The 19,160-nt window shown below is 55.1% G+C and overlaps 14 protein-coding genes across 14 annotated transcripts; 6 read left to right on the top strand and 8 right to left on the bottom strand.

The window, feature by feature from the left end:
* Positions 1 to 282: 282 nt before the first annotated feature.
* FA10DRAFT_296284 (hypothetical protein) lies at positions 283 to 1,602 on the bottom strand (the record flags this gene model as incomplete). Its single annotated transcript, XM_025524492.1, has 2 exons — positions 283 to 1,384; positions 1,450 to 1,602. 2 exons carry the CDS (start codon positions 1,600 to 1,602, stop codon positions 506 to 508), a joined length of 1,032 nt encoding a protein of 343 aa, XP_025376009.1. The 3' UTR covers positions 283 to 505.
* Positions 1,603 to 2,230: 628 nt separating this feature from the next.
* FA10DRAFT_268946 (hypothetical protein) lies at positions 2,231 to 4,007 on the bottom strand. Its single transcript, XM_025522542.1, has 6 exons — positions 3,568 to 4,007; positions 3,231 to 3,507; positions 2,988 to 3,178; positions 2,701 to 2,933; positions 2,459 to 2,643; positions 2,231 to 2,406 (listed from the first exon to the last, which is right to left on the bottom strand). Exons 1-6 carry the CDS (start codon positions 3,967 to 3,969, stop codon positions 2,324 to 2,326), a joined length of 1,371 nt encoding a protein of 456 aa, XP_025376008.1. The 5' UTR covers positions 3,970 to 4,007; the 3' UTR covers positions 2,231 to 2,323.
* A 145-nt stretch (positions 4,008 to 4,152) lies between these two features.
* Positions 4,153 to 5,237, bottom strand: FA10DRAFT_303728 (alpha/beta-hydrolase; the record flags this gene model as incomplete). Its single annotated transcript, XM_025525275.1, has 4 exons — positions 4,153 to 4,441; positions 4,494 to 4,771; positions 4,825 to 4,986; positions 5,070 to 5,237. The coding sequence occupies 4 exons, from the start codon at positions 5,235 to 5,237 to the stop codon at positions 4,153 to 4,155; spliced, it is 897 nt and encodes a 298-aa protein (XP_025376007.1).
* Positions 5,238 to 5,391: 154 nt separating this feature from the next.
* On the top strand, positions 5,392 to 6,775 carry FA10DRAFT_281218 (NAD(P)-binding protein). Its single transcript, XM_025523672.1, has 5 exons — positions 5,392 to 5,543; positions 5,598 to 5,756; positions 5,813 to 5,942; positions 5,999 to 6,397; positions 6,449 to 6,775. Exons 1-5 carry the CDS (start codon positions 5,402 to 5,404, stop codon positions 6,645 to 6,647), a joined length of 1,029 nt encoding a protein of 342 aa, XP_025376006.1. The 5' UTR covers positions 5,392 to 5,401; the 3' UTR covers positions 6,648 to 6,775.
* FA10DRAFT_172986 (hypothetical protein) lies at positions 6,700 to 7,394 on the bottom strand. The gene is made up of 2 exons (XM_025518238.1): positions 7,149 to 7,394; positions 6,700 to 7,092 (listed from the first exon to the last, which is right to left on the bottom strand). Exons 1-2 carry the CDS (start codon positions 7,314 to 7,316, stop codon positions 6,784 to 6,786), a joined length of 477 nt encoding a protein of 158 aa, XP_025376005.1. The 5' UTR covers positions 7,317 to 7,394; the 3' UTR covers positions 6,700 to 6,783.
* Positions 7,395 to 8,362: 968 nt separating this feature from the next.
* FA10DRAFT_288327 (hypothetical protein) lies at positions 8,363 to 8,824 on the top strand (the record flags this gene model as incomplete). The annotated part of the gene is made up of 1 exon (XM_025524199.1): positions 8,363 to 8,824. One exon carries the CDS (start codon positions 8,363 to 8,365, stop codon positions 8,822 to 8,824), a length of 462 nt encoding a protein of 153 aa, XP_025376004.1.
* Positions 8,825 to 8,912: 88 nt separating this feature from the next.
* FA10DRAFT_268943 (hypothetical protein) lies at positions 8,913 to 9,888 on the bottom strand. The gene is made up of 3 exons (XM_025522541.1): positions 9,624 to 9,888; positions 9,354 to 9,565; positions 8,913 to 9,294 (listed from the first exon to the last, which is right to left on the bottom strand). The coding sequence occupies exons 1-3, from the start codon at positions 9,877 to 9,879 to the stop codon at positions 9,109 to 9,111; spliced, it is 654 nt and encodes a 217-aa protein (XP_025376003.1). The 5' UTR covers positions 9,880 to 9,888; the 3' UTR covers positions 8,913 to 9,108.
* Positions 9,889 to 10,123: 235 nt separating this feature from the next.
* FA10DRAFT_303724 (hypothetical protein) lies at positions 10,124 to 11,131 on the top strand. Its single transcript, XM_025525274.1, has 3 exons — positions 10,124 to 10,487; positions 10,546 to 10,778; positions 10,849 to 11,131. The coding sequence occupies exons 1-3, from the start codon at positions 10,199 to 10,201 to the stop codon at positions 11,062 to 11,064; spliced, it is 738 nt and encodes a 245-aa protein (XP_025376002.1). The 5' UTR covers positions 10,124 to 10,198; the 3' UTR covers positions 11,065 to 11,131.
* Positions 10,992 to 12,304, bottom strand: FA10DRAFT_268942 (hypothetical protein). Its single transcript, XM_025522540.1, has 3 exons — positions 12,218 to 12,304; positions 11,711 to 12,147; positions 10,992 to 11,649 (listed from the first exon to the last, which is right to left on the bottom strand). The coding sequence occupies exons 1-3, from the start codon at positions 12,279 to 12,281 to the stop codon at positions 11,200 to 11,202; spliced, it is 951 nt and encodes a 316-aa protein (XP_025376001.1). The 5' UTR covers positions 12,282 to 12,304; the 3' UTR covers positions 10,992 to 11,199.
* Positions 12,305 to 12,449: 145 nt separating this feature from the next.
* FA10DRAFT_172927 (acyl-CoA N-acyltransferase) lies at positions 12,450 to 13,498 on the top strand. The gene is made up of 2 exons (XM_025518236.1): positions 12,450 to 13,076; positions 13,150 to 13,498. Exons 1-2 carry the CDS (start codon positions 12,724 to 12,726, stop codon positions 13,388 to 13,390), a joined length of 594 nt encoding a protein of 197 aa, XP_025376000.1. The 5' UTR covers positions 12,450 to 12,723; the 3' UTR covers positions 13,391 to 13,498.
* On the top strand, positions 13,499 to 14,834 carry FA10DRAFT_172951 (putative carboxylesterase). Its single transcript, XM_025518237.1, has one exon. It carries the CDS (start codon positions 13,607 to 13,609, stop codon positions 14,537 to 14,539), a length of 933 nt encoding a protein of 310 aa, XP_025375999.1. The 5' UTR covers positions 13,499 to 13,606; the 3' UTR covers positions 14,540 to 14,834.
* Positions 14,835 to 15,065: 231 nt separating this feature from the next.
* On the top strand, positions 15,066 to 16,209 carry FA10DRAFT_288321 (aldolase; the record flags this gene model as incomplete). Its single annotated transcript, XM_025524198.1, has 5 exons — positions 15,066 to 15,153; positions 15,218 to 15,306; positions 15,371 to 15,724; positions 15,791 to 16,026; positions 16,095 to 16,209. The coding sequence occupies 5 exons, from the start codon at positions 15,066 to 15,068 to the stop codon at positions 16,207 to 16,209; spliced, it is 882 nt and encodes a 293-aa protein (XP_025375998.1).
* Positions 16,210 to 16,258: 49 nt separating this feature from the next.
* Positions 16,259 to 17,331, bottom strand: FA10DRAFT_268940 (3-hydroxyisobutyrate dehydrogenase). The gene is made up of 2 exons (XM_025522539.1): positions 16,695 to 17,331; positions 16,259 to 16,625 (listed from the first exon to the last, which is right to left on the bottom strand). Exons 1-2 carry the CDS (start codon positions 17,235 to 17,237, stop codon positions 16,269 to 16,271), a joined length of 900 nt encoding a protein of 299 aa, XP_025375997.1. The 5' UTR covers positions 17,238 to 17,331; the 3' UTR covers positions 16,259 to 16,268.
* Positions 17,332 to 17,444: 113 nt separating this feature from the next.
* FA10DRAFT_244490 (PLP-dependent transferase) lies at positions 17,445 to 19,094 on the bottom strand (the record flags this gene model as incomplete). Its single annotated transcript, XM_025519347.1, has 5 exons — positions 17,445 to 17,844; positions 17,910 to 18,101; positions 18,161 to 18,545; positions 18,613 to 18,671; positions 18,726 to 19,094. The coding sequence occupies 5 exons, from the start codon at positions 19,089 to 19,091 to the stop codon at positions 17,512 to 17,514; spliced, it is 1,335 nt and encodes a 444-aa protein (XP_025375996.1). The 3' UTR covers positions 17,445 to 17,511.
* Between the last annotated feature and the right edge of the window lie 66 nt (positions 19,095 to 19,160).

Genomic DNA, 19,160 nt, shown 5'->3' with positions numbered 1-19,160 from the left:
GGACTGCAGCCGGGATGTGGTGTGCAGGGAACACGACAGCCGCCGTCAGGTCTCAACAGGGCTGGAGAAGGCCTTTCCGTGTGTCAGCATGCTGTCCAAATCAACGAACCCGGAGATGCCGATATTTCTTCCGCTGGACCTTCGCCTAACCCCTTCAACAGAAGAAACCGAATCGAGACTCAGACCACGACCGCGTGCATCCCGCGATTTTAATATCATTCCAATTTATGCTCGGTGTGACCTCGAGGTTAAAGCAGTGGACGATAGCTCTCTCTGTGGAGACACGTTCAGTTTATGAGCTCATCACCGAGTTATTTTCCCTCTACACGCGGTAAGTGGGAAGCTTCGAGGCATCGCAAGGCACAAATGGGAGATGTCACAGGGCATTCGAATTGATAAGAGGGAATTTCCTTGGGTCGCCCACAATCTACAAACAGTCTACGAGAAGGGCAAACGGGAACACAAAAAGACCTGCTTTCTGTGCTGTTCTGTCGTTTGCTATACACTAGCTCCTCCGGAGCACCTCAAGCGAAATGTCGGACTTTTGATCGTTCCCACCTGACTCGTTGGTCTGTGACCGTGTCGTTACAGTGTTCTGTACCATGTGGATCGGTAAAGCAGAGGTACTCGCCTGGGGCCCACCACTCTGGCCACCCAGGAAGTCCATACCAACAGGCCTGGAACTCGACAGCTCGTTGGAGCTTGAACCAGAGAGTAGCCTGCTCCCGTTATGGCCACGGATACTCCGTTTGATAAAGGAAAGAGAAGCCTTGGAAGCAGAGATGACGACGACCAGCGAGTCGATGTTGGCGCCAAAGTTGGACATAGGCGGGTTCGGGTTGGCCCAGAACCACGCCATGGCCCAGATACTGGCAGCAGTCGCCGCGAGGTAGTAGAGAACGCCTTGACGAAAGAGAAGCGTCATGTAGCTAGGCTTCTGACCGGGATCGATGATATCCCGACGGTCGCAATAAGGCGAAAGGCGATAGCAGAGCAGCAGAACCAATGTAAGATCGTAGACGAGAGCGTAGAGGAACGGCGACCAAGTGATCCGGCCCGCACGCGTGACGATGCAGGTCTTGCCCTCATAGGTTGCGTCGAGCCCTACACCGGCCGAGTACATCCACAGGGCGATCCACCCCATCGTGGCGACAAGGAGATAGCTTCGTACCGCTTTGCCCAGGGTACCGCGCTCATAAATTGACCAACAGCGGAGGGAGAAGATGGAGGTACCACTGATCTGTGCGAGTCCCACGATTGCAGACTCGACCCGAAAGATGATCTGGCACTGCGGTCCCGTGTAGTTGCCTTCGCTCAGCGAAATGATACCGAGGATGTACGCGGGCAGCAGAAGCCATCTTCCAGCCACGACCAGCAAAAAGGGCTGTAAAACGAGCATGTCTTAGGTTCTCATCTGCTGAGATCCGTTGAGGACGACCACAAACTTACCCAGCGAAAAGGGATTTTACGGGTGAGCAGCCCAGTTTCAAACCATAGCGTGTTCAGAATCTCGTAGATGATGATTGAGAACTGGCCGACGAGAGAGCCGAATTCGGCCTGTACCGACTGTTGGATGACGTTAGGATCAGTCCAGTTGACCATGGCTAGTGTGCGACAAGTTTGGTGGAGCACGGAGGATGCGTGTGGTGGGGGATTCCCGAGGACACAGTCATTCAGCTCACTTTAATACCTCACAATTCACGTCAGAGCATCTTTCGTGTTCCGAACGACCATGGTCATGAACGTGTCCGCGGACCTCATGGTTGATGTTCCTGCCTTCACCATGCGGTCAAGATAAGTCTTGAGTCTACTCGCGAACTGCCGGATATTGTCGTGAATATCTTCTCGGATGCCGATATTACTAGGCTAAAGCAGTTTGGGTGGACTTTAATTTACAAGGAAATAGATAACAAAGAAATAGCCGCCATATGCTCACGGCACTGGCTCAGCTCAGCGACTCGGTCCGCCAGATGAAGTTATTGAACCATCGCCGAGTAGGCTCTAGCCGAGGACACACGGAGCTGCACAGGATTCCACCAGAAGAAAGTATTATCTTTGCAACCGAAAAGGATGCACATGGGCTTCCATGCATCCTGTATGCTGAAGCAGGGCAGATGAAGCGCGTTCCACAGGAAAAGAAAACGATCAGAACCTTACGGGAGCAGCGCGTGTACAGCACATCAACACAGTGCAGTGCATAAGAAGTTTGCCACTGGTGTTCTACCAATTGCCGAAAATGATGTGTCCCACCGCCGTTCCTTAATGTATTTTATTTTTCACAACAGCATGTTCACTTCCTAACAAGACGGAGTTCAAAAGTACTTCAGTCGGCAAGAGAGTGCAGCAGACTTTCGTACCTGTCGAGCACCTGATCGACGATGGGTGCTAGTGGTTCCGACACGCTCACTTGCGGGAAACGTCAGTCATAAGCCTGCAAAGCAAGTGGGGCTGAACATACTTTGTATAGTGAGGCGACCATTGAGAGTCCAGGTGTGGAAAGTGGGTACAGCCATGATGCCATGCCGCTGGGCCTCGTGCACGTCTTCTATCTTGATGATTGGTGCATAGAGGTCGGGACGGAGCATGTCGTCAAGCCGTCCGACAGACGAGACAACGTGGGCGGAAGGAGGGGCGAGGGGAGGCCTTCTCAAGCAGTCAGCGCAGGCACATAGTCTAATCTGTCTGTATACGCATACTCACAAACCCTTGTCCGCGCCCAAAGCCAGGTTGGCCGGGTGCTGACTGGTAGCGATCGTAGCGTCCTTGAGCGCTGCCTGATACTGAGGTTGTACCTGTCTCATCAGGTCCAGGAACTTCTCCTCTCGTGCCTTCGAGTCGACGCTTCCAAGGTCGAAGGTGAGTTGGAGCCCTCCGATTCCCCAGGCAACGTACTCTGTCTGCAGGTCAGGCTTGAAGAACCTCCGAACACCAACCTGGGGGACTGGTCAGCCAGTCTTAACCGAGACCAGTGTCTGATACGAGCTTACCGAGACCGGATAGTTGACCGACTTGCCGCCTGTTACTCCCTCCTGCTCGGCAATGGCGAGTTGAGCACCTGCGTCTTGGGCATGAGCAATGGACAGGCCGAGCTGCTTGAGCTTGGCCAAGATCTTGGCACTCTGTGCCTCATCAAATTGGCGACGCGTTGGGTAGCAGCTTCCATTACCAAGCGGTCCGGCTGAGATGAAGATCAGTGCGCTGCCTTTGAGATTGCTGAATGACATACTCACACAGCTGCAATTTCGGGGTTCCAGGCATCAGCTCCGGGATAGGGCCCAATTGGGACCCGATGAAAGCGGGAATGTCCCCACTTGGCGCCGATGGGAGCAGCGCTATGGGCACGGGAGGTGGGAGACGTTGGGTTGGGTCTGTCTCGAGCTCCTCGACAGGCGTTGCCATAGCCTCAAAGAGGCGATTGAACACGTGCAGAAGCGCTTCGATATCCACGAGGGTGTGAGGTGCATAGAGATAGACGGCGTGACGCTGCGACGAGGTGCGAAAAAGGTGCTGGCGGTACAATGCATAAGCCTTACTTTCTACGGCGCGACACCAGTACAGGACACTCACGAGGCTTATGGGACCGCAAGGCTTCGAAGTGATCTCGGAATGATACTTTCTAAAAGCTTCGTCGTCCCCATTGGCCCTGTGAACGACAAAAGTCTGCTCGGCCGAGGTGGCCGCGCTGGCTTGGTCGTAGTGCAGCCTGTTGTAGTTTTCGTTGTCTGCCTTGGGCTCGTTCACAATCCGCACTACCAGCTGCGGGAAGCGATCGCGGACGATACGCCAGGCGTGTGCCATTCGCTTCTCTAGCTCTTCGGGCGCGAGACTGGCGGTGAAAACGGTGCACAGGGAGATGTCGAGGTGCCCACTGCCAAGCCGGTGCACTTGGGCCGTAAACATCTCCGGACCCCAGAGGTCCCGCTTCCAGGTGCCGTCAGCCTTGTCGAGCGTCCACTCAAGGTCAGTCATGGCTGGATCGATGGTGTTTACTTTCAGAGGAGACGAGCGAAGGCATTGCGCTGTTCGGAGGACACGCATGTGGTAAAACCTAAATTAAATTTAGGCACGCTCCGAGGTGGAGGGAGAGCAACACTTAGCGTGCAAACGAGTTCAAGCTAATAAACTCAGACAAATGAAAGCAAGACCGCGCGGTCAGGACAGTTTCGCAGCGAGAAATTCGACCATCGCTTGACTGCAGTCCTGCCAGATGTTGCCATCGACGCAGCTAGGCAGGACGGCAAAGTGGCTGCTGCTCTTATCGCCCAGTACCTTGACCTCGGCACTAGGCACCCTCGCAGCAAAGTCTTTCGTCGCTTCGAGCGGACAGATGTTGTCCCCACCAGGCGAGATGAGAAGGGTAGGTGACTTGAGGTTATGCCGCACGGCCGTGTCGACTGGCATGTAGGTCGCCATGTCTGTCACAACGCGTGCGGTCACGTACCTATTGAAGTTGTCAGCTATAGCTGCATCTTGCTAGAACTTCAGCTACGCACCTTGGCGACTCGGGATCGCATTCTTTGTAGAATTGAGGCGCTCCCTTTGTCAGAACAATGCCAGGAATCCATTCATTTGTCTTTCCCGTTTTAAGGTCGTGAGGATGGGTAGCGGGGATGTAGAGCGGAGGTAGAAAGCCAAAGGTCACGAGGCTGAGTATGCGATCCAAGACGCCATACAGGCCGACTGGGATCAGCCAAGGGCTGTTGAGCGACTTGCCGGCTTCCTTTGCGTTGATCATAGGGCACAAGCCCAGAACGGCCGCAATGTGGCCATCCTATAGACGTTCAGTGTACAACGCAGAAGAAGCGCTCGTCGCTTTTGTCTCACCTCAGCTGCAACGGTCACGGCATGACCTCCAGAGAAGGCTGCGCCAAAGAGCACAATTCGCTCGGGGTCGAAGGCGCTCTGCCCTCGGACCCAGGCGAGGGCGCTGCGGTAGTCCTGCAGCTGGCTTGCAAGGTCCGCCAGGTTGCGAGGCGTGCCCTCACTCTGACCAAAGGTCCTGTAGTCGAACAGCACAGCCGCATACCCAGCCTCGGAGAATTTTGTCCACTCTCGACCGACAGCCTCACCTTGCCGTACTCGTCGAATCCGCTTGCCTTGCTGAATGCAAAGCCAGGAGCGCCCACGATGACAGGCATCCGCTGCCTAGACGAGCTTCGGGGAGTATACTGCCAAGCGTGCAGACGCACCCCAGGCGTTGCCGAAGGAATCCAGACGTCCGTTCTGCTATTGGCCATGGAGTTGTTTGTCTTCGATGATCGTGAGTCGCGAGTGGAGAGTCCGTGCGGTCCACGAAATTGAAATATAGTGAAGCAACCGACCGTGTGCTGCATGAAATAGAAACCCAGCCTTGTTTAGCGCCACTGATACAAGGCTCTTCTTCTTGATCCACAAAGACCAAATGGACAATCCCAAGATTCTCTTCGTCTCGCAGCCCGTAGGATTCCCCGTACCATCAGTCAACACGAGCTACGAAGTGGAGAAGGTGGTATTGGACGATTTTCGCCTTGATGGCGGCATTCTGATCGAGGCCATCCTCCTCTGTGGGTCTTTTGCAGCTGTGTACTGTACCGTAGCTTACAATGCACCACTCATAGCCCTCGACCCGTACATGCGCGGCCGCATGAACGTGAATCACGACAGCTACATCGAGGCCTTTGTTCCGGGAAAGCCACTTCAGGGTTTCGGCGTGGCGCGCGTTGTACGCTCCGGACACCACTCCTTCCACGAAGGTCAGATGGTAACGGGCATGATCGGTAAGGGCAGAGAGCTAGAATCCTGATTGGGGTAGAAAACGCTGACGCCCTCTCAGATTTCAGCAAGATTAGCGTCATCGATAAAGAAAACATTGCCAAAATCTCGCGCTGTCCTTCCGTCGCACCTCTTGACCCATCGGCCTGGCTCGGCCCTCTTGGAATACCAGGCTTCAGCGCATTTGTTGGGTATGTCGCCGAGCGAGTGTGTTGAAAAGAGAGCAAACATTCTAACGGCCACACAGCTTGAGGCTTCTCGATGAGCTTATGCCGAACTCACCAGAGCCAGGGAATAAGTTGCTGGTCTCCGGCGCGTCCGGTGGCGTAGGAATGGTGGCAGGACAGCTAGCAAGACAAAGGGGATGGCAAGTCGTTGCTGTCACGGGCTCGGACAGGGGTATAGAAGCACTCCGAGCTGTAGGCACCGAGTACATCGTGGATCGACGCACCAACATTCACGACCAACTGCGTCGTCTGGCTCCGCTTCAGGCCTTTTTCGATGGGGTCGGCGGAGAAGTACTCGATGCATTTCTTGCTGTAGCCGCGCCACACGCGACAATCATTGCTTGTGGCATGTTGTCGCAATTTGGGGGGAACGGTTTCTCTCACGGGATACGCAATCCGTTAGCATTTGTCACAAAAAGGTAGGTACACAAGTTTCATTCAAGTTCTCTTCTCTGACTACTTCGGCACAGCATCACGCTTCGCGGGTTCGTGGCTTCGGACTACTTGCACCTCAAGCAGACATTCCTCGACGAGTTGATGCCACAGTTGGTCAGCGGCGACCTGCAGTGGCTGCCCAGCTTCGTGCAAGGTTTCGACAATCTCGAAGAAGCGTTCGTAGACCAAGTGTTGAGGGGTAACAAGGTTGGAAAAGTCATCGTCAAAGTATAAGTAAGCCTCCGCTCCGTTGGCATCCACTCCAGAGTCAAGGATCTGGAAATGCTTGAAATGAACAGCTTCCTCGACCACACACATACGGACGTGTGTCGCGACAAACCTATAGGTTACAATGACAGAGCTACGAAACTCAACACTTGTTGCCTGAAGCCTTGTTGATCATGCACATCTTGAAAGTCCCCCCCTTGGACGACTTCCAGTTCTCGTCTGTGCCTCTGATCCAGGTCTGTTCATTGGGTCCGTTGCAGTGCAGGTTTGCGTCGTTCCCGAACTGCGCCATCTCGTTCACGTGGATCTCCGGGTCGCCATCTTTGTGGTGGCCTATCACGCAGCACGTGTTGTAGCAAATAATGGGACGTTGCTGCTCATCGACACCGGGGAGGTCAGTATTCTTGATCCAGTCGTCGTCGATCATGGCACAGTCGCCGGACCAGCCGGCCTATAGGTGCGTCGTTGTCAGCAACGATAATCATCGAAGGCGGGCAATTGACTCACATGGTCGTCGGTGCATTTCACGCCCGACTCGGTGTCGGGAATGAGTGCCCAGTCGCTCATATCTATCCCATATTTCTTGATGATGTCGTCGTCGGAGTCGGCCCTCACGACGGCGACGGCGAGGCAATAAATGACCAATTGAAACGAAAATGCGCCTTGGAGGTGCATGTTCCTTGGTTGCAAAACGACTTTAGCTGCACAAAGTGATAGAACCAGCTTGCTCTCCGCCCGTGAGATACCTGACTTCTAAGAAAGGGGAGATGACGGGGAACAAAGAGTCAGCTTTATATACTAATTCATTTCTTGGCCCATGCGGTCGGCGAAGAATTTTGTTAAGTTTCAATGTTTTCGCGACCATAAGGTGTTGAATACCGCGTGCACTTTGCAGGGCAGCGCCAAAGTAACGCCAAGGTAGCAAAAGATCAGTTGAGAGATGGTCGTTTGTCGGGGAGCAGAGCAGTGTCTCGCCTTCTTGCTTTTTGCCTTTTGAATATCATATATAGAGACGCAAATCTCCTCCAGTCCTCAGAGTTGGCTTCTCCGACCACAATTTCTCAGCTCGGTGACCGCATTCTCTTCCTCTGACTGTCCCCACCTTTCTACGCAGGTCGTAGTAGCTTAAGGAACCCTTTTCTTCCAACATGCACGTCTCTTCGCTCTGGCTGCTTTTCCTTGTCCTCATTTGGCAGGCCAACGCCTATACAATCGGTATAGTGAACGACAATCCATCTTCCCAGACGCTGGACGCCAGGGAGAACTTCAAGAAAGGTCTTCAGATGGAGCATAAGCGTTAAACAAACCACACCGACAATGATCCTTCACCCGAAGACTGGTGCATGACACTTGGTGATCGTTGCAAAATGATCGGCGGTCTACCAAAGTATCAACCTCCTCAAAGTACCACTCCACCGATCCTGGCCAAAATCGGCAAGACGCCAGATTCCTTAAATCCTCTACACGGAAAGGAGATCGAAGGGCACCCGGATGGAAACAGCTCCCACAACTACGAGATGCACTACAGCGCAGCCCTGACACCAATTGGGGTGTGCAATCCCGTCAAGTTTCTCCAACTGATTATCGATCGAAGCTGTCCAAAGGGCGACACGTCGAGCACGTGCAGAGCAAAAGCTGTGTGGCCTTGCGAGTATCAAGACGACAAATACACACATTGGTCGCCATCGCTGACTAACCAAAGCGACATTCGAACTTGCACCATGGGCGTCGACGCCTTTTTTAGCACGAACAAGGAGATCAATGCAGGAGGAACGAAGTATGCAGACTTTATGAAGGACTGGATCGTCAAAGCTATGCAGGCCACAACTCAGATCCCGGGAGGCAACTCCAGCACCCATCCCATTAACGGTGGTCCGAACAACCCCGGTATCAAGCCTCCCAATGTCACTGTCTGGTCTGTACCCGCCCAAATGAAAGCTGTGATGTACGAGCTCCGGCCAAATCAGCCCGCCGACGTGCAAGGCAACAACGCAATCTCGGTCTCGATTTCTTGTCCAAAGCCGAAGGAGACAGCCAACCTCTGTGCCGTCGCTGGCTCCCTCATCGCACTCGCAGCTGCCGTCCTTGGCGTGTTCACCGAGGGCATCACGACCTCTCTTTTAGGGGCTGTGGGGGCAACAGCTGGTGCAGGTGGCGCAGGTTGCGGTGCTGCCACCAGTTAAGTCTTGTTTCCACACCTTCTCTTCGCTCTCCCCATTATCGATCCTCCATTGTAGAAAGCCGGAGTGAATATCCTATTTTCTGTCTTTGCCACACATTTGCCAAATTGTACGAATTGCTACCAAAGGCAAATTACTTTGCTATTGCTGTGCGATACGATACCGTGCTGTGAGCCTCTAGGAATGAAGGGCGCAAGAGAACTGTGCGGCAACATGAGGGAGCGCCATTGCGACTACAAAGGTGTGTTACAAGCACGGTACGTCATGATAGCGCACGGTTGTAGCCTCTACCATGCAAGTGCAGTGGCCGAGATGCCGACGAAGATCGAAGAGAGGCCAAGAATGACATTGTGCTTCGCCGCGGACGATTGGCCTTCGTACGCGGCTGTGCAGTCCGCTTGCAGCGTCACATTGCCGTAGATAGGCGTCGAGGAGGTGCCGTTAGCCACAAAGACCTCGCTCATAATGTAGCTCTGTAGAAAATACGAGTCGGTAAGTACTCTGAAAGGAAAGCGACCGACAACACACGCACCGCAATGGCGAGTTGATCTTTTTGGGCTCCATTATCAGTCCCAAGAGTCCATTTCGCGTCGCCTACGGAAGCGTTGCCACCGGGGTAGAGGGGAAATGTGAGAAGACTCCTCGCTGGGTCGGAACCACTGGCCGGGAACGGAACCCTGTTGCTGGCCTGCGAAAGATTGTAGGACTTGTCTAGGAAGATGCCGTCTCCCTCGAGGTAGCCGCCTTATGAAAGCACGGCGTCAGCACGGCCTGCTGATCAAAGAATGCAAGAGACACCCACCCTTCTGACCGTAACGAGGCTGGCCGAGGACGAACCGAAAAGTGGAATTTTCAGAAAAGTCGCCGTCCTCGATAGTGTTGAGGGAGACTTGATACGTGGAGCGATCGCAAGTGGTGATGATATTATTCTGACTCGAACCTCCGTCTGTGAGCGTCACGCTGACCACTCCCGGCAAGGTCGAGTTAACCAAAGGGATGGCACCGTCCTGACGTTTCGCAAGAGGGCCAGCGGCGCAAATAGTGGGGAGTACGCCCATTGCAAGGGCGGGAAAAAGCAACATGATTGAGCTCGATGGTGGTAATGAAGACGCTTTCGTGCGACGGCTCTGTTGGATACTCCGAGCACCGACCGCATGGTCAGTACGATGTGATATTAAAAACTCCAGGCGTGCTTAAATTTTAATACAATCTATTTCTGGAATAGCTTTTCAAGTGCAACCTTAAAATTAGTATTGCCATCCGCGACCGCATGGTCCGCGACGATGGTTGCAATGTGTGTCTGTGAACGCTTCACGGGACCCACTCCAGGTCGTCTCTCCCATCTACGGCGCAACAACTCGCTCCTCACTTCGCACGATGCAAATTATTACTACCCTTGTCATGGCTGCGCTCCTTGCGTCTTCATCAAGCGCAACACCATTCTCTTCGGTGCTTCGCCGCCAGGACAACATTGCCCTAACGCAAAGCCCGCTTGTCGAGTCGATGCCCTTCTACAAAGCCTTTCTGACCGATCAAGGCGAAGATGAGTCGATCGGATATTGTGACCGTTCAAAGTACCAGTTTGGCGTCACGGTCCAGCAGAAGGACCTCCTCGACAACACAACTTTTCGCTTTGTGCTTGGCCAGCCTCGCTACGGGTCACAAGGTGAGACCGTCGTTTGCTCTCCTGCTTTCCTTTTATCTCACTAGTACACTCTCTCTAGGCCCTTTTCTCGATGGGAACAAGATCTTTGTAGACCACACGTACAATACCTCGCAAGCCCTAAAGGACAGGCAGTCCACCGGCGGAACACTAGCTATCGACACGCTCTTCTTCCCACTGTACTCGGACGCAGGCTCAGCGGATGAGCAAAAGAAGCTTCGCAGCGAGCCTTGGGCACTGAGCACCGACAATACAACGGAGGGATATGTCTTGGCTGGCCAGTACGCAGTAGCGGTGAGTCATTTCTCGTGGTTGATTGACAAAGAAGGAGGAGCTGACATCCCGGCTCCTGCCCCTGATAAAGGCATTCGTCTTCAGCCCGTCTTTTTTTACAAATGGCTCCACAGGCGGCCTGCCGTCTCCGCTTGTGAGCAACGTGTCCTTCAGCAACCGTGACTGTACGCAGTCGTTTCTGGGCAAGAGCGATGGGGCTGCCACGGGTCTTCCGCCCTCCGCCCTCGCCACTGTCCTTACAGTGGCCGGCATGAGCACCGCAGCCGTTGCGCTCCATCTCCTGTAACACAACCATCTTTCATGAAAGAGCTACAATATCAGAGTCTCGATGTAAGGTTGTACTATGCCGAGAATGGGGAGGGATGTCTCTATGAACCGGGAAACTACAGATGAAATGCTGTACAGTAAACTACAAATGAAGCTAGGTGACGAGGTGATTGAGTCGGCTGCCTAGCTCGAGCTCGAGCCTGAGGCGGCCCGTCTCGGTCCTGTGCAGCGCATCGTTGTCCATACGTAGCGTGTCTGGGTTCGTCCAATCGTCGTCTGGCTCCTCGTCGTGGACTTCGGGGGCACCTCTGACATTGGCCAGAACAGCCTGCCAGAAATGATCGCGAAGGAGTGCGTCGAGGGGCCTCTCACTCGATCCCGGCTCGAGGTGGTCCAAATCGAGTCGCCCGCCATGCTCTCCGCCGGCTGCAGTGAAGTCGAAAATGGCGTAGTCATTGTCGACATCGACTGCAAACTCGTGGGCATTGAAGGCAGCGTGCAGATCGGCGCGTAGGAGGAGGCCACTCTGGACGGAGTCGATCTTGGCGTCGCCGAGCTGGCGGCCGGTGTCATCGACAAGATCGTCAAAGCCAAGTGTACGCCACTGGGAGAAGAGCGGGTCAGCAAGAGGCAGCTTCCGAAGCTAACTTCAGCCAGAAGCTCACGCGATCAAGGTGCGCCCTCGCAAAGATGTGGGCGGCGTGCAGCCTCGTCCAGCTCCTGTGGATCGTCGTCAGCCCCGTAATGAGACACTTTCGGTCCCGCGCACGGATGCGATCGGCGAACGTGATGCTCTTCGAGCTCGACGGAGAAGACGAGTTTAAGCTGATAGTGCGACGGTGATAAACATGAGACGTCGAGACGTGGTCCACTGGCTGCCAGGTGCCGTCGCTGAGCACGTCAAAGGTGCCGGGGGGCATCGCTTCTTTAGCCATTTCTTTGTCAGCGCTGGGGCAGATCACGCGTCGCACTTGCAAATTGGCGGGATCGCATCGCTCGGCGAGGCTCCACGCCACCGGACTTCCTCCTTGTTCAAAGCGCCAGCAGTACTCGAGCCACTCTCGAAAGCGCCCCTTGGACACATTTCCGTGCTGCCAGAAACCTGAGACACAAACGACGTCCATCAGATCCTTCTTGTGCTTAGCGGTGCAGTGCTAGCACGTGATACTCACCAGCGATCTCCTCTTCCCTTGAAAAGACGAAGACGTTGCGAGATGGCGACGGCGGCGCCGCCATCCTGCAGCCGGGGTAGAGCAGATCTGGTTGTGAGAGCAATCAATGTCGGATGAGCACACCTCCTGCTAATTGAGAACGCCACGTGAGCGGACAGGTTGTGCATGCCACATGGCACCTAGTGCAACCTCATGGAGCGTTAAACGTGTGACAACGTCCTTCAATATGCATCTTTCCCCTTGTTTCCGTACCTGCTCCTTCTTTCTCGGCTAGTGCGGCGGCTCTGTCCATCGTCCGTACGACATGCTATTTCCCCGCCTACAATCCACCCGGGAGAAACACGACGCGCTGTGCCACTGAACAAGCTTTTCGCCCTCTGAAGCGGAAGCGAGTCTAAATTTCCGAATCTCAAGAGGCGCCCCCCTTCTTGGATCGGGGTTTCATTCGGAGCACAGTGCAGAGAAAGATCGCTGGAGAGCGCTTTAACAGTGCAACAGCCTGCCAAATGAAGATCTTGCGCGCATCATCGCGAGATGTCTACGATCTGGCAGCGCTCGAGATCCGATCGTTTGCTGCCGACGACACGTCCCAGATTGCACGCCTCATGTATCCCCCCGAGAAGCAGCCGCCGTACAAAGAACAGATCGAACGCAGAGCAGCGAGCATCTCGGACAATCTCCGCCATCATCTTATCAAAGCGATCTCTCCCGAGGGAAAGATTGTGGGTTACGCGACGTGGAAGTCCCCTGGCCAAGACAGTGTAGACATCACGACATCAAATGGACCCTCGTTTGCGGCCCGCTTCAAGGCTAGAGTGAAGGAGACGAGAAAAGAAAAGATGGGTCAAAGGCAATACTGGTGAGCCCGTACCTCTTGTTCGCTCGCCGACAATTGGAGTCCTCAAACAACCATTGATGCTCTCTCTCATCAGGTATCTGGCCATGCTCGTCGTGGACCCAGACTACTGGCGTCAGGGAGTGGGACGTACCCTCGTGCAATGGGGCTTGCATCTCGCCGATGCATCGGGGACCTCAACCTGTTTTCTGGAAGCGAGCGTCATGGCGGAAGCATTCTACACCAAGCTGGGCTTCAGGACCTTGGGATGGGACCAAGTGCAAACGGACGTTGCCTCTCATGACATGTGCAGATGGCCCTATATGCTCCGAGAGTAGAATTGGAAGATCCGGATCAGACATTACCCTTCCGTTCCACGGACCTTGATATCCATCGACGGCGTCTGTTGCGTGAAAATGACAGCGCTGAGAAGGCGACGCACCCACAAAACACGTGCCGGGGATGTACAGTAGGTAGCCGCCGCCGCCGGCACAGCTGATCGGGCGCGTTTGTTAGCGCCCGACTCAGCATTTGGACACCTTATTTTTTTCCTCATGGCCACCACCATCTTTGCCTTTGCGCGCTACCTGCGCCTGAAGGTCCTCGTGTCCTTCTTCCGCCTTGCCGTCAAGCTCCTCACACCAGCTCCGAAAGCCCGTCCCGACCGAGTTTTGAGCATACCTTCTCGCGACAAGCGTCGCAGCATCAAGGCCCATCTTTACACCCCTCCAGCAAAAGACGCAGGCGCCCAGGCCCGAGTCCCGGGTCCAGTCTTGCTCAACTTTTACGGCTCTGGCTTTGCACTACCTCTGCATGGCGCCGACGATGGGTTTTGCCGCCTCGTCGCCACCAAAGCAGGCTATGCGGTGCTCGACGTCGAATATCGCTTGGGACCCGAGTGGCCGTTTCCTGCAGCCATCAACGACGTTGAGGACGCGGTAAGGTACGTGCTCGACCGTCCAGAGGAGTTTAATTCTTCGCAAGTCTCCCTGTCTGGCTTCTCGTCAGGCGGCACCCTCGCCCTCATTGCTCCTACGCTGTTTCCCCCCGGTTGCTTCCGGTCCGTCATTGCTTTCTACCCAGCGACGGATCTGGCGGCAGACCCTAAGCTGAGGAAAGCACCAGCACCAGACGCCAAGCCGCGCTCGACGTTCTTGACCGGAATCTTCCGAGAGGCGTACATTGGCGACAGAAATCCCCGGGATCCCAGAATATCACCGATCTTTGCCGATACGTCCAATTACCCTGCCAACATGCTTGTTCTGACGGGCGACCAGGACACATCGGCACTCGAAGCGGAAGATTTGGCCGAGAGAGCAAAAAGGGAAGGACAGGCAAGTGGGAGAAATGTCGTGATCCGCAGAATGAAGGGGTGCGGCCATGCCTTTGACAAGAAGAGCAAAGTCAGCGCCCTTGTCCAGGCCAGAGACGAGGCGTACGGGCTCGCGGTGGACATGCTCAGGACGGCAGCCAGTCACAGAATCTAGTGGGAAAGTCGTTCTGTCTTGCGGCTCAAATTCTTCAAATGTGAAAGTCGATCTCTGCGCGGATGTCTGCAGTACAGTCAGCACAGTCACGGGCGGTGTCACGACATTGTCTCCTGCCTGAGTGATGTTGCTCAGCTCAAAACCTGCCCAAGTGAAGTTGGTATACGCAACAGATTGTAACAATTACGCTTCTGATGAAAGGTCTTGTGGTCTTGTGCACGGCCGCCTCAATTCATATCTCACCAGAACAGTGGCTTAAGCTGCTCTGATGAAATACAGAAAGCCCCATTTCGAGGTGCCTCGACTCGAAAAAGAGCCGAACACGTCCGTAATACTTCTGGTCTGTGCGCGTGGACGATTCAGCCGACGGCTAAATCAGCCGAGCAAGACCAGTTTGGTCCGGGGGGTAAAAGGAGTTGGGTTTTCCCCCACGTTCAACTGCAATCAAGGCTGCTTTCTCTCGAACTTACTCCAGCGTACTCCAGCATCCTCAGAGGAAACGAAACAAGCTCAGACGCTGCTCAGGATGCCTTCACAAGAGCGGAATCGCACGCTCGCTATCCTGCGGTCAGCATCAAAGGGAAAGTACGCCATCCTCGCCCAGTGCTGCTATGGTGAGCGGTCTGGGACGAGGCTTGCTCCAAGGCCATGCACTCAAGCATCCATCCCCATCTCCAGATGCACAAAGCGTGCTGGCCACAATCAGGGCAGCAGAAAAGGCGCGATCGCCGGCAATGGTGCAGCTGTTTCCCGTGACGATGAAGCAGGTAAAGATCGCGGTGTCCTACTGATGGCTGCCTGCACGCCTTCGCTGATCTCTTCTTTGATTAGTTTGGCATACACTTCACCCGCTTTGTCTTGGATGCCTGTCATTCTGCCTCTGTGCCCATCTCGGTACACGTCGACCACGTCGGGACGGACGAAGACATCGCCAGGGTGCTCGACTGGGCCGAGCAGGGCGTGCAGGTGGACTCAATGATGATCGACTGCAGCCACCACGACACCGATGAGGAAAACATCGCCATGGCCAAGCCATACTGCCAGCGAGCAGCGAAGCTGGGCATGGCCGTTGAAGTTGAATTGGGCAGGATCATGGGAGGAGAACAGGGCGTTCGGACGATGGACGATGGCGCTCTCACCAGGCCGGAGAAGGCAGAACAGTTCCTTTTGGAACTGGAGGTTGATGTGAGTGTCGTACTGCGTGGATCTACTTTTCTCTCTCTCCTAAGTGATTCGCACTTCCCACCACAGATGCTCGCGCCAAGCATCGGAAACATCCATGGCCGGTACACCAGTGCGCCCGACTTTCGCTTGGACCTGCTCGACGACTTGCAGGGACGCGTGGGGCCAAAGACGCAGGCAAACGCACTCATTGTCCTCCATGGCACTGATGATCTTTCCGACGACCTCTTTCGCGAATGTGTCCGGCGCGGGTGCGTCAAGATCAACGTCAACAGCTGGGCACGCGAGCCGCAGGTAGAGCATTGGTGAGTGGATACGTCGTGAACCCATGGGAGGGATGGAGCAATGTCTGAAGCTGACCATTTCGACCCAGGGTCAAGCGTCTCTCCCACGACGCCCTGCCCGACGTATACGATGCGGGCATGGAGAAGTTTGAGGCTGTGTGCACGCGCTTCTTCAAACTCTTTGGCAGCGCTGGCAAAGCTTGAGCTGAAGCAGTAGGGATGTCATTGCTGCTACAATCGCAAATGCACATGTCTCTTGATTTCTAGAGCTGGCCATTCATAGCCCAGTAGCTCTTGATGACGCGCGAATCGTCCTTGGCGCCATCGCCTCTCGCAGCAGCTGAGACAAACATCTGAAGAGCAGCCACCGAGAGAGGCAGGGCTGCACCGACCTGCTTTCCCGTCTGCGAGACAATGTCTAGATCTTTGAGGAACAGATTGACCGCTGACTTGACCTCGGGATCTTCCTTTTGGAGCATGCGCGGTGCACGCTGTTGCAGCATCCACGACGAAGCGGCCGAGTTCTGCACAATGGGCAGCGCCACTTCAGGATCGATGCCCGAAGCAGCAGCTAGTGCGAGAGCCTCGGCGGCGGCAGCCAGATGAATGCCGCAGAGCACCTGCGTGGAAGAGGCACAGCAGTGAACATTCGGCAACTAACTGCACGCAAGTGGCGAGCTGTCTCTCACCTGATTCACCGCCTTCATGGCACTACCCTGTCCGACTTGCTTGCCGACATGGTATAGCTTGCTGCCCATGATTCTGAGCACGGGCTCGACGCGACCAAAGACATCATCCTGTGCCGCTGCCATGATCGTCAGACCACCTGTCATGGCTCCCTCTGTTCCTCCCGAGACTGGTGCATCGACGAAGCCGACATCGGGACGTCTTTCTGCGACCTGCGTGGCTAGATCTGCGCAAGCTTGCTTGGAGCAGGTGGCCATGAGGAGGATGTCGGCACCCTGCGCCAGGCTATCGAGAGCGCCGTCGGTGAAGAGGATGGAGTGAGCTTGGAAGTGGGAGACGGTCATGAGAACTATGACATTGGCACCCTGGGCAGCCTCCCTTGCACTCTTGGCACACCGGCTCTTCTCTTGCCCCTCGTGTAGCGCCTCAACTGCCTCTGGTCGAATGTCGAACCCGTGCACATCGTAGTCTGCAGACTGCAGCTTGCGAGCCATGTGCAGGCCCATAGCGCCCAGTCCAAAAAAGGCGATCCGTGGCTTGGTCATGCTGTCGTCGATGGGATCAAGGCGCCGGTACTAGTCTTGCTGTTCTCTTGTGAGAGTCAGATCAATGTCCAGGTGCAAAAGTGTTGAAGCAGACCCTGCGCTTTATTACCTTGCCAGCGCCCAGGAGCAATCAGCCGGTCCCCCTCCCACATCCCACTCATGCAGCTGCGCGCGTCTCTCTCGGCTCATTACTTGGACAATTTTAGACTCCCACTGGCTTCTCAGGGTGGGGGTGGAGGTGTGTATCATACATACATGAAGAAGGGGTCCAGCTCTATTTCATTCTCGCGTCGCCAGACTCGGCCCACGCTTGATCGATGACCTTGCGCAGGCGCCAAAAGGCTTCATCGACCAGCTCGAGGGGCACCTGGGAGAAGCTGGTGCGGACAAAAGGAGAAGGACGAGGGCAGGCTAGAAACGCCATGCCCGGGATGGCAAGCACGCCCGCATCCTTTGCCCTCTGGCTGACTAGGTCAAACGAGTCTGGGCTCGGAAGCAGCAGCTCAATCCAGAGAAACATGCCAGCTGTTGGCGTTGACCACCTGGCTGCAGCTGGCTCCTTTAAAAGATGTTTCGTTGCCGCTGCCTCGAAGAAGTCGCGTCGATTCTGATAGAGAGGAAATTGTGTTAGTCTAATGCACATCTGCATCTTTATAGAGCAAGTGAACGCACTCGGTAGAAACACGCGATGCGATCTGCATGCCGCAGGAAGCCGCTGATCCCCCACGCTTCCAACACAGCCAGCACCACACCCTGGCTCACGCCTGAGGGCTGCAGGTTGCGGCCCGCAGAGTCCTGATCAATGGCCGCGAGGAGGACCGGCGAGCCGGTACAGAAGCCAAGTCGCATGCCTGAAGAGAGAACCTGCACCTCGCGCGGAGGTCAGCTGTGCTCGCAACAAACATTTGTCCACTCTATCATACCTTGGAAAAGCTGTCGAATCGTAGCACATTCTTTGCAGATGGGTCCATGGAAAGGTAGCTAGGACTCCGTGTGCGCGTGACTGGATCATCGCCCACGTCACTGTAGTCGAGATAGTAGTATGCGTCGTCTTCAAGCAGCAGCAGATCGTGCCGCCGCACAATGTCGAGCACGGCTTTTTTGCGTTCTTTGCTCGCAGTAGCGCCCGTCGGGTTCCCTCCTGTGGGCGTCAAGTAGATGACCTTGGGAAAGGCCAGTGCGCGTGTGCTCTCGTCGGTCCACCATGCCGTCAATGTCTCGGCGAGAGAGCTGGGCTTCACACCTTCATTGTCTGGCTCTATCTCCACAACATTGACACCGAGCGCCCTGAGCTGCGGAAGGATCCCTCTGCAAAAAAGAAAAAGAAGCGAGAGTCAGGACCAATCGACTTTCTGACAAAGTGCAGACTACATACGGATAGACGGGCTTCTCCGTCAGTATGGTATCTCCATCGTCCAGCAGTGCTGCGAGGGACTGGATCGCGTGTCAGCAAGAGGAAGTTGCAGTCTTCGTAATGCCTGTTCCTACCTTGATGAGCAGGTCCTGGCTGCCCGCTCCAATCGAGCACCTCCAATCTGGAGACTGTCGGGGCAGCTTGTGCACTCGTGCCTGCAGCTCCTCTACCCACTGCACGAGACGCGGAAGCCCAGCTGTGGGGCTGTACTGGAGTGCATCCTCGAGATCTTGTCCCTCCAAGCTCAGCGTGATACACTCCGTCGACTTTGTCGCCGACTGTACATCCACGTCCAAGGTGATGCGACGGATTGGGAACGTCTCCCCATTTGGCTTGCCCGACAGCAGCGAGATCATTCCCGGGAGCTTCTCTGCTGGGTACAGAGAGCGAATGGCCGAAGGCAGCCGAGTCCGGGCACGGTGAGATAGGCGCGACGCCATGTCTCTGTTCGTTTGGCTCTGGGTGACCATGTCTGTTGTTGGAGCTACTTGTAAAATTGGAAGGGCTGC

This window comes from Acaromyces ingoldii, assembly GCF_003144295.1.
Source record: "Acaromyces ingoldii strain MCA 4198 unplaced genomic scaffold FA10scaffold_5, whole genome shotgun sequence".
Lineage (NCBI taxonomy): Eukaryota > Fungi > Basidiomycota > Exobasidiomycetes > Exobasidiales > Cryptobasidiaceae > Acaromyces > Acaromyces ingoldii.
The sequence above is the reverse complement of the archived record's forward strand: the minus strand, read 5'-3'. Positions and strand labels throughout refer to the sequence as shown.